Source organism: Palaemon carinicauda, chromosome 41 (assembly GCF_036898095.1).
Source record: "Palaemon carinicauda isolate YSFRI2023 chromosome 41, ASM3689809v2, whole genome shotgun sequence".
Taxonomy (NCBI): Eukaryota; Metazoa; Arthropoda; class Malacostraca; order Decapoda; family Palaemonidae; genus Palaemon; species Palaemon carinicauda.
This window is the reverse complement of record NC_090765.1, coordinates 51,041,002-51,052,671: the sequence shown is the minus strand read 5'-3', so window position 1 is coordinate 51,052,671 and position 11,670 is coordinate 51,041,002. Positions and strand designations below refer to the sequence as shown.

At 38.9% G+C, this 11,670-nt stretch overlaps 1 protein-coding gene across 6 annotated transcripts in view; it reads left to right on the top strand.

Moving 5' to 3' along the window:
- The first annotated feature begins 453 nt into the window (after positions 1 to 453).
- Positions 454 to 11,670, top strand: part of bbc (choline/ethanolaminephosphotransferase 1 bbc) — an 88,861-nt gene continuing 77,644 nt past the window's right edge. For 4 of the 6 annotated variants that reach the window (XM_068364698.1, XM_068364699.1, XM_068364694.1 and 1 more), the window contains exons 1-3: positions 542 to 698; positions 7,458 to 7,995; positions 10,803 to 10,950. In XM_068364698.1, coding sequence (XP_068220799.1) covers positions 7,774 to 7,995; positions 10,803 to 10,950 — 370 coding nt within the window. In that variant the 5' untranslated portion in view covers positions 542 to 698; positions 7,458 to 7,773. Of the gene's footprint in view, positions 477 to 541; positions 699 to 880; positions 991 to 7,457; positions 7,996 to 10,802; positions 10,951 to 11,670 lie in introns of those variants that run through there. The other 2 variants (XM_068364696.1, XM_068364697.1) reach the window with 2 other exon arrangements.

Genomic DNA, 11,670 nt, shown 5'->3' with positions numbered 1-11,670 from the left:
AATATACAAAGCGATAATAGATATAAAGGGAATGTTCCATATGATGAATATCCTAATATTTTATTGTTATGTCTGAATTATAATATATAACTGCAATTCATTAAAAGATAACTGAAATAATATATGCGTTCCTTAATGCTATTGATAAAAATTATAATGGAAAAAAGTAGAAATTCTACAGGTTCAATATTTATTCTGTGGTTTTGCCAGTATTACCAGAAACTGACTATTCAAGAATATACTTCCATACTGCTCAGTGTCTTCCCTTATTAAGCATATCTTCTGAAATAAATTTGTCGAGTAAGTATGACATTTCATTTAATGCATTTAGAAACAACACTAGAAATTCTACAGGTTCAATAATTTTATTCTATAGTTTTGCCAGTATTACCAGAAGCAGACTATTCAAGAATACTCTCCCTTACAGCTCAGATTCTTCCCTTATTAAGTATATATTCTGAAATTATATTTGTTGAGTAAGTATGACATTTCATTTGATGCATTAAGAAACAACACTACGAGTCCGATGGACCTAACCCCACGATATGGAATTTTTCCATCGCTTTCAGTCCTTGTTGTTTATCAGCTGTTTTAGTGATAACATGGAACCGTTTGATTAATGCTTGTCAACCTATAGTATTAAGGGCAACCTTTGAGAGATTAGAGCTGCGTGACCTGAAATTACCCGGTTTGATAAGGTGGGATATGTCATTCTCTAACCGCTCTGTATCTTTGATTCATTTTTTCCTGGTTTCGCCTACGCTAGCAACATTAGATTATTTCAACTTCATTTAACTCGCCGTAATCCCGGTAATGGTACAGCAAAGTAATTTAGGTTGAAGTAAATAATCTTGAGTGAGATATCGAGTTTTCGAAGTTACTGTAAGTTTATACAGTATCAAAAGGTATCATCAATACAGCAGAATACATGTCCACATATCTAGAGGAACTGCAGTGGATGTACTCGCCTACCTTACAGGAAAGATATAGGTATTATTTTACTGTATTACAGTGCAATGTAACCTAGGGAAAAAAGTAGTTTGGAGGGTCTAAGGAGCCGGATCTTCCATGTCAGGTTAGAGCTTAACGCCACTGGATTGGTTACTGCAGGAAAGGTTAGGTAATTGATGGATGTATCTGCCATTGACAGCTCTACCTGGTGAGGTTATTTCCGTAGAGTTTGAATTTCTTCTATTAGCGTGCCTTTTTCTCATTCGTATGGGGTAACATGGTTGCCTTCTTTTGAAGGACTTTACTTTGGCTTTTGCGGTGGACTATAGTCCCGGCTGGCTGCCTTGCCTAACATTGCCTAGACCCTGGTAGCGTATGTTTGTGTGTAGTGCCAGCCACTATCACCCTTCCTCCCAGCAGCGAGGAGTCTTGGCGTGGTTAGGTCGACAGTTCAAGACGTGTGAGGTGTCTGTTATGATTTTAGAAGGTGTTGGAATGGCTGTGTTTGTATGTATTAGTCTGTAACACCCATTTGCTTTTAAGTAATACTATCCGTCGATTACATACATAATCCTGAGGTGACTACACGGATAGCAAAGTGTCCGCCTTTCTGACTGGTCGGGTATGGAGTTGAACCCGCGTTACAGATTTCTACGAAGTCCGAGCTTGCTGCCCAAACCGACTGAGTCATCGAGGCTCCTTTCCATAGAATTTGAATGTATTTTGTAATCAGAATTCGGGTTGTATGTGTGATAGCAGCCACATGTATGTATGATGACAGCTGACTTAGAATATGGCAGTGTAAGGGGGTCGTAGGGGTTGTTAGCTCCCTTGTTAGGCAGGTAGGTTAGGACACAGCTTTTAGGTTAGGTTAGGGGGGAAAGTTTAGGTTAGTTAATGTCCATTTTTGATATACACGTGAGGAAGTGACTGCTGATATACAGAGGCTCCCGGCAGTGTAAGGGGGGGTCGCAGGGGGCGTTAGCTCCTTGTTAGGTAAGTAGGTAAGGACAGGGCTTTTAGGCTAGGTTAGGGGGGTGGGGGGGGAGTTTAGGTTTGTTGCTGTCCAATTTATATGTACCTGGGAGGAACTGGCCAGTGATATACAAAGGCTCCCAGAATTCAACTGGACTCATCAAAATTTAACCAACATGACTTGACAGCAGGATTTATGGAAACCTGAACCAGGTTGACAGTGGCACCTAAATACCCAATTCCCATTAGTGAAATTGCACAAGGAACTAATAATTCTTTTGGAGAAAATAAGGGGTGTGCATGATGTATTCTAAGGAGTATAGAACTATTTTAAGGACAGTAATTGTTAGAAACCTTTAGTTTTCAAGTTAATGCCTGAAACAAGGAGATACTCCTGAAAACCCATACTATATTGCATAAGAGAAACAAACTGTTATGACCTAACTAAGTGACTTCACTTAACCTAACCTAAAACACCTTGTTCTTACCTACGGCAGTCTGGGCGTAGCTCTTCAGTCCCAGGATGCCAAGTGAAATTGTATAAGTAACCTAGTAATCCTTTTGGAGAAAATAAAAGCTGTTCATGATGTATATGTAGGTGTTTAGAACAATTTCGTGAGGGATCATTTTCGTGATTCCGTATTTTTCGAGTTATTAAGATGCTGTCCATTATTTTTCTCTTTTGCACCAATACCAAGAAATGTTAAAAGGTATAGCTTAATGAAGCAACTTTATTTCAACTTGACGAACTAGTGTAAATATTCAAAGTAGGCATGCACCAACTTAGAATTCAAGTATTGACCTTGTGGCTTAGCCAACTGATACATGACAAAATACTTTTTGATGAAATTGTTCTTTACTGGTAAGGCAAGAGGTGTAGAATATTTTTTTAAAAATTACAAAACACTTTGATCAGAAATATTGGTACAGTAGTATTGTAAGGAGAGGACTCCTACTTAATCCTCTTTGTTCCCAGTTGAAAAAGTTTATAGAATGAAAGTTGTCCAATCTGCCTGACTGGTTATTTATAAATTGACCCCGTAAAGGTTACTTGAAGCTCATAAAAATTCCAATTAGCTGATTCTTTTAGAACATTTGTAGCAGTTAAGCAGTGGACAAAGGCCAGGATGTATGGCAAATTTAACCCTTTTACCCCCAAAGGACGTACGGGTACGTTTCACAAAACCCATCCATTTACCCCCATGGAAGTACCGGTACGTCCTTGCAAAAAAATGCTATAAAAATTTTTCTTTTCATATTTTTGGTAATTTTTTGAAAAAAATCAGGCATTTTCCAAGAGAATGAGACCAACCTGACCTCTCTATGACAAAAATTAAGGCTGTTAGAGCAATTTAAAAAATATATACTGCAAAATGTGCTGGGAAAAAAATAACACCTTGGGGGTTAAGGGTTGGAAATTTCCAAAGAGCCTGGGGGTAAAAGGGTTAAGTGTAGCCCTGTGAGCAAAGGGACGAGTATTGCAGAGGGGCATAGTCCCCATTGACAAGAGAGGACACTGCGATTAAAGTCAGGTTAGGTGGGTGTGTCTGGGGTTAAGATGCATCCCTTTAACTTACTTTCAACTTCAGCACGATGAGGAATGCAGTTGTCATCATTATAGAAAACAAGATTGAAATTCCACTTTCTATTCCACTAACAGCGGCTTGACCTTAGATGTATATTTGTACTGGAGTATTACAAGACAATATGCATTCTGTTAGTTTTTGTGTATTTTGGAAGACTGTATTATAGTAAAGTCATGCTAATCCATACGAACTTGAGGGGAACCAATCTGAGCATGCTGATAGTATGGATTTTCCTTATGTAAATTAGATAAGATACCGAAAAGTACTGTATGTTCTTCGATAACTGTAATTTGGTTGAACTATACAAAGTCACTTTTATGCATGCCAGGCTAATAAACACTTTCTGATAATTGATGCAAAGTGTAAATAAACTTATTAGCCTACCAGAAGATATTGAATAGACATAGTCTACCTTTGGTTAGCTGAACATCAAGGGTGTTTATTGCTCAACACATTTATGTTCCTATGTGAAATGTAAACAATCGTCCTTTGATAAGGAGATGTTTTCAGTGCAAGTTAGAACAGTTCTTAAAATTGTTTAGCAAGGCGTTAAATGACCGGTGGCAGGAGAGGTCAAGAAGCCCCCCAGTCATACTAGCTTCACGTCGGTTTCAGCCGCAAGCTAATATGCTCTTAACAAATTTTTTATTCGTTTATTTTTCAGGAAGTGAATGCTAGCTGTTAGTTTCAATCACTTGTGATGGATGTGAAGCAAAAGGTGCATACTTTCTAGGGAAAAGGTGGACATTGCAATTGGTTTATGTGTAAACCAGCTGTAGATCCAAACGCTTTGCATATTGTAGGTGGCATAGTTGTTTGCAATCATCCCCATGTGCCGAGTGCAGTGGCAGGCGTACATCCTGATAGGGAAGAAGAGAGCCAAGCTTTTGCTGGTGTGTCTTGGCAGTGCCCAAGAAGACTCATGATTTTTTAACTTCTTCCGTCTCCTCTGTGGGTGTATCTGCTGATACTGCCTTTGTGAATACGCTCCTAGTTTGGTCCTTGTGAAGTACAGTACGGTATGCATTGGGAATAAGGAGCCCTTGGATCCCCCATTCCTAACTATTCCAATGGGACGGGAGGATCGGGATGATCCTACCTGGCAGCTGAGCAAGGAAAACCTCACCTCCAGAAATGCAACTGTTCTCAGACGTGCCGAAGGAGGTGTAGAGAGATCATCTGAACAACCCATTGGTCTTGGGGGTCTACATCCTGGAAACACAATCAGCCTTTCTATCTCTGTAAACATTCCAAGAACTTTTGAGGAGGCACTCAGAAATGATGTTGAACAACAGCACCGCTGTAGTGGCATATGTCAACAAGCAAGGGGCCACAGTCTCGCTCCCTCTCTGTGAACTGACGAAGCTGATGCATGTCTGGTCAGCATTCCATGCTGTAGCATTGTCAGCCAAGTACATTCGGGACAAGCGGAATCTACTAGCAGATACTCAATTGCCAAGGGGCATTTTGTAAGGTTGGAGTGGTCCCTACTTCCCTGTGTAACAGAGAGGCTTCTTGCCTTGTGTGGTTTTTCCTTGGATTGATCTGTTTGCCTTGTGGCTAAACGGGAAGCTCCCCCATTTCTCACCCATTGGCTGTGTGCAAAGACTCCTTCCAACACACATGGGATCACCTGGACTCAAAACGCCTTTCCTCCTTTCAGCCTGATCTATTAGCTAATCAACTGAATTGTGATTACGCCATGACTCAGGATGACCTTGTTGATCCCCAGATAGCCTTATACTAAGTGGTATCCCAATCTGTTAATACTTCTAGTCAAAAGACCCAAGAGAACTACACGAATGTTCCCCACTCATCTGTCGGCCGCACCTTCAGAGAAACCACCGGTCCGTGAAGTTGCTTGAACTTTATGATTGGAGACTATCCAGAGTAATAAGATAGAATAGTGTGCTTGAGTGTACCCTCAAGCAAGAGAACTCTAACCCAAGACTGCAGAAGACCATGGTACAGAGGCTATGGCACTACCCTAGACTAGAGAACAATGGTTTGATTTTGGAGTGTTCTTCTAGAAGAGCTGCTTACCATAGCTAAAGAGTCTCTTCTACCCATACCAAGAGGAAATTAGCCACTGAACAATTACAATGCAGTAGTTAACCCCTTTAGAGAAAAATTGTTTGGTAATCTCAGTGTTGTCAGGTATATGAGGACAGAGGAGAATACAGTATGTAAAGAATAGGCCAGACTATTAGGTGTATGAGTATGCAAAGGGAAAATGAACCGTAACCAGAGAAAAGGATCTTATCTAGTACTGTCTGTCCAGTCAAAGGACCCAATAACTCTCTATTGGCATTATCTCAACAGGTGTCAAAGAACGATTACTGTACTTCTCCAATTGAAGCAACTCTAGCGTATATTGTGGATTTCCTTGTTTTCTTTTGCAGAGAGAAGTACTTCTCAGTCACGGTTGTCAAAAGCTACCACTCAGCCTTGAGCATGGTCTTTCAACGTAAGGTTGTAAACCTCTCCTTGAGTGAGCTGTTTATGCTTGTGAGGAGCTTTGAGGATCAAAAGGTTCTCCATCCATTCTCTCAGTTTGCGATTGAGAAGAGATGATTTTATGTCCTGTGAGGGCTCTGCTCTGCTATCGGAAGTAGACCCGACTCTTCAGACCAGAGTGTCAGCGACTTTTCCCTAGCACTGGCAGGACCAAGAAAGTGGTGTTGAGGAACTCGATCTCTTTTGACTTCATGAGACAATCTTGACCACTGAGAGGGTCAAGATACCAGGTAAGACTGGAACTCACAGGGGAATCTTGCAGTCAGCCTGGTGTTGAAGGCTTGGGTGTGTAAACACCAGGACATCTTCATGGCCTTAAATCTATGGGAGTACTGTATACTCGTAGCGTATACCCACAAGTCCTTGACTCCTTTGTGATTGGTCCTGTGATGGTTACTCAAGTAGTTGTGTATTCATCCAAGTTCCCACAAAGGACAGAAAGCATCTTGTCTATGGTAACATAGCTGTAAGTCTGGAATGAAGGTAGAGTGATTACCTCTTCTTTCTTTTTTTCGCACTCTTGGGGACAAAGTGGTCGAAGCGTTCCTTGCTGGATCTGACTTTAGAATCTAGCGAAGAGTGTCTCCCCATCCTCCCTAGATGATTAGGAGGATTAGGGAATATAATAGCCCGTTTATCATCATACACTAGGTATATTACTCTGGCCTGCTCTCCTCCTTGGAGAAAGGGATCCCGGTTTTGACCATGTACCAATCTTTTCGGTCAGGCCAAGGCCTATTAGCCTATTCGTCCCTACGATAGACAGACACGAGGTTATGGGAGTAATGTCCTTTGCTTCTGTATGGATTCAGGTATCTTCAACTCTTCCAGAGAGGAAAATAACCAAACCAGTTTCAGTTCTAGGAGGAGTTCCGATTCTGCGAGTATCCTTATTTAAAAGGACAAAAGGTTTTTTATACATGTAGGAACAAATAACATACCCGGTATTTAAAAATGATGTGTATACTTCCTACTACAAATCTGAGTCCTTTATTGTTAAACTTCCCACCTCAATCACTACTCTCAGTCCTCCCTTTCATGTGGGGTGTCCGAGGCTGCTCGCCCATGCTCACCACCTGTCGTTAACTACCTCGTTAACGAATTCCCTATTTTAAAGGACACAGGTTTGTATAGCTAGGAAAAATACAAATTGCTTTTGAAGTTTGTTATATTTGTATGCTGGATATTTAAATTTTGACAGTACATATTCTCTTGAACCTGTATTGATATAGGCAAAATTTACATTTACATATTTGTATATCTGCGTGTGCAATTCTCATTTGTTATGTATATCAACTTGTAATTCCTTTTGTCTTGTATATCCACGTGTAATTCTTTTTTATTTTGTATATCCACGTATGTAATTATATTTTGTCTTATAGTGTATATCCACATGAGTAATACTTTTTTTTTTTCTTATCTTTTCAGGCATTTGTGATGGTGCAAGGAAGTTTTCCAGCAGAGATTTTATGAAATCTGTGAAATGACTTACCTTTGGCTGCCATGTGAAAAGTACATTGATGATTGATGTGTCATTTAAAGGTTTCAAGATTATGATCAGATGATTTAAGTTTTTTTTACTGTGGTGGATTCTTAGGATAATAGGGCAGTTAACACTTCAGTGATAGAAGTCATAAGTTTATGTGTTTACCCTACCAGAAAATAGTTGGAATTGGTGAGATTGGAAAAACAATTTTATATCGGTATATACATATTGTTTCCGTAAAGAAATCCTCAAAGCAAGATGGGGCAACTCAAGGATTTTCAGTTGCGTCGTTTGGAGGAGCACAAGTACTCCTGTGCCTCTTCCTCTTTGATGGATCCAATGATGCAGAAGTGGTGGTGCTGGCTGGTAGAGCAGTGTCCAATGACCCTGGCCCCCAATCTAATCACCATCAGTGGTTTAATGGTCAACATTGCTACATCTTTGATTCTGGTTTACTACAGCCCAGATGCCAAGCAAGAGGTTTGTGATTTGTAGTGTATTTTGTGTTGAGGTACAAAGCTTTATTTTTTTTTTTTTTTTTTTTTTTTTTTTTAAGGTAATTGTTATAAAACCATTGCTGCCTTGTTTGATTTCTAAGGGGCCCTTGGGCTTATAGCATCTTGCTTTTCCAACTAGGGTTGTAGCTTGGATAGTAAAAATAATAATAATAATAACAAGATATGTTGCTAGGAAAGAAATATCTTGAAAGTTTTTAATAATTTTGAAAACGAAAATTGCATTTAACAAGTGTCATTTTATATACTGTATAGTATACTGTATATATTTATAGACAATTGTATTTAACTTAATAATGAATATATAGTACAGTACTCTTGTTATATCTGATTAAAGTTTTTTCATAGTACAGTTAGGTGTTTCAAATAGGTACTGTATTGCTAACTCTAACATTATGCTTATTTCTTTACACTAATGCAGTCTTAATTCAATTTAGAAACTACGGTATTAAATTTTACCTAAGGTTCCATGATTTTAACCCTGAAGAAAAGAAAGATGGGGTTAAAGATGACAGACATCAAAGGATAGTGCCTAAGTTTCTGTGGTCGCTAGCTAGAAAATAATTTTATTTTTGTACATAAATATGGCAATGAAAGTATAAAAATGCTAATTTGCAAAACTTTTGATCCCACATGTATAGAAACCCGTCCTTTAATGGGATTATGTTTTCAGTGTAGCTGGAATTTGGCCGTTAAAAATTTAATGAGGTGTCAGTAGTTACCAGCGGGTGGGGAATACACCCCCCCCCCACAGTAATATGAGTTCAGTTACTTTGTTTTCAGGTGCCGGACAGTAAACAAGTACTTCCTAATTGGGGTGAATACAGAATGTGTACTGTGTTTATGTTTGTAGTGTTTTGAAGATACAAGGCCTATAAAGAGAGTGTTAGAAGGCATCAGACTTCAGAGGTCAAGGAAAGGCTAGAATATCCAGCATGATTCCCGAGAAAATTGAAATCTTTTATTCACGGGCTATTGGAAGTCAGCTGATATTACTTCACAACTCCCTCGATAATTTGAATTTCCAGCAAAATCAAAGCAGAAGGACCAGTAAAACCAAATTGGCAACCATGACAAGAGTACAGTAATAAGAAACCCCAGTTAACACTATGCAATACTAGGTCTTAGAAAAACAATCTTAAAGTACAATAAAGGTTTTAAGCTTTAAAGGTCGCTCATGAATGGCAGAGGCTAAGGACAGGACAATGTCCCAGAGACTGACCATTACACATATGATCAGCACCCAAGCCCCTCTCCATCAAGCTAAAACCAGGGAGAACGAGGCAATGGCTGCTGATGACTCAACAGGTCGACTTGTAGGCTCTCCCAAAACCTCGCGTCCCTTGCTTACATTTGTGATGAGGTTGTAGATACTATTAGAAACTGTCGAGGTTGAGTGTGTCTCGAACCGCTGTCCAATAGATTGCCAAGTTGGGCAATCTATTGGGCAATGATTGTAAGGCAACTTACAAATGCCCAAGAAAACAGAAAAGGGAAATAACAGTTGTGACATGAATGATTCACATATAAATACATTGCAACATATATTAGTGAAAGATTCAAATGAAATTATAATATAATGCTTAAGCCAATGAAAAGATAATGAGCTTTTGTAGAATACGATCCTCTTAAGCAAGTAAAAAGGGATTGTACGGTATACTTAAAAGCTCAGTACATATGATATAACGCTATACCAAGAAAGGTATAAGTTAAATATGACTCCACAAAAGCCTTGAGAAGTCCGAGGGGTACTAATTCAGACATAAACAGTGAATAAAAGATTTCAATTTTCTAGGGAGTCATGCTGAATATTATAGCCTTTCCTTGACCTTTGAAGTCTGATGCCTTCTAACACTCTCTTTATAGGCCGTTTATCTTCAAAACACTACAAACATATACACAGTACTCGTTCTGTATTCATCCCAATTAGGAAGTACAGTTCAATGTAAAGTGGATATATACAAAGGTTTATAAGAAATAAAACCTGAAAAGTCAAGACAAAGTTAGGTTATGAATAGGAAATTATATTACTGGCCTTTATTAATGCAAAAAAAATCTAAGTCTATAGTAAATAAATAAAGGTTACAAACAAAAAGAAGGAAAGTTTGAATGTAGAAGTAAAGGTAGTGTGGTTGTAGATTATGCTACACATGTGAGGAGAGAACCATCACTTATGAAGCTGATTTTCTTGTATACTTTATACCTACTTAATGATTTGAGAGTCCCGAGTCGTCTTCTTTTTGGAAGACTTTCCAAAGGTACTACTAACCCCAGAGTAAAGCAAAATTAAACATAATGTTTTGTCAAAGCAAGCCTTGTTTCGAGGATTTTATCCCATCAATAAATTTCTAGTGTTCACCTAGCCTGTAATACAAAATGATTTACAAAGAAACATTCCACTAACTATAGTCCATTTCTTTTAGCGATGCAGATTTGCACTGACTCGCAGCGGTGCCCTTTTACCTCGGAAAAGTTTCCTGATCGCTGATTGGTTGGACAAGATAATTCTAACCAATCAGCGACCAGGAAACTTTTCCTAGCTAAAAGGGCACCGTTGCGAGTCGGTGCAAATATGATTCGCTAAAAGAAATGGACTATAGTAGTATAGCAAATAGAGTGTAGAATACCATAATACAAGAACTCATTTTGAATTGCAAATTGAAAAATCCCGTAAAGATCATGCCCATTAGTATAGAACTCTTATTCTACCTATGGTAATATGTTTAAAAGTGAATAAAGTTTTTTTATAATTTTTTTTTTCTTTTTGAACAGGTACCACGGTGGGCTTGTTTTCTTTGTGCCTTGGGACTTTTTCTTTATCAGAGTCTTGATGCCATTGATGGCAAACAGGCACGTCGTACTGGTACATCATCCCCTCTAGGGGAATTATTTGATCATGGCTGTGATTCCCTTTCCACTGGTAAGTGTATTATGCTTATCTTTTTCCTAACTTTCAGAGATTGGAATTGTTATTTGTTTCTACACGAATATGAACCTTCATTCTATAATAGGTGTATGCTTTCAGTGAAGCTTTTCAACGAGGGGCTGGAAACCCCTTGGCATGAACTGACAAGTCACTTAGTTTTCAGATGCCGGGTCATACAGGTGTACTTCCATCGCCCTCAGCAGGCTTTTTTTTTAATCTTTTGCCTTTTCTTTTAGTAAATTTTGTTAGCAGTTTGTCGTCGGCGAGGGATATTTAGAAGGAAGGACGGATTTCTATTGGTTTTCTGACAACTGTCGCTGTGTGACAGTTTTCTGTACAGACCTGCCAATAACCACATTCTTGTTCTTGTTAGACATCATTCCTCATTGCTGTTTATTCCGTTGCTTGTGTGACCTGATGATGACAACAACAAGAACAACATACTGAATTCCTAAGGAGGATGGTAATCCTTAGACATTGATGTGCATCATTAGAGGAAGAAGGTCTTACTTTTGTTGAGCTTAAAGTAGGATGGCACTGCCCTTCTTCTTTCCTTCAGTGTTTTTCCGTTCTCAGAAAAGTGCTAAGAATGTATCACCTGGTTGTGCCATCTCTTCATGGAGTTCCCATGAATTCATCTTGGTTGGAGCATCATTATAGGCCTTAATGACCCTTAGGAGAACTTGAGGTTCCTCCTCCACTTCTATCGCACCT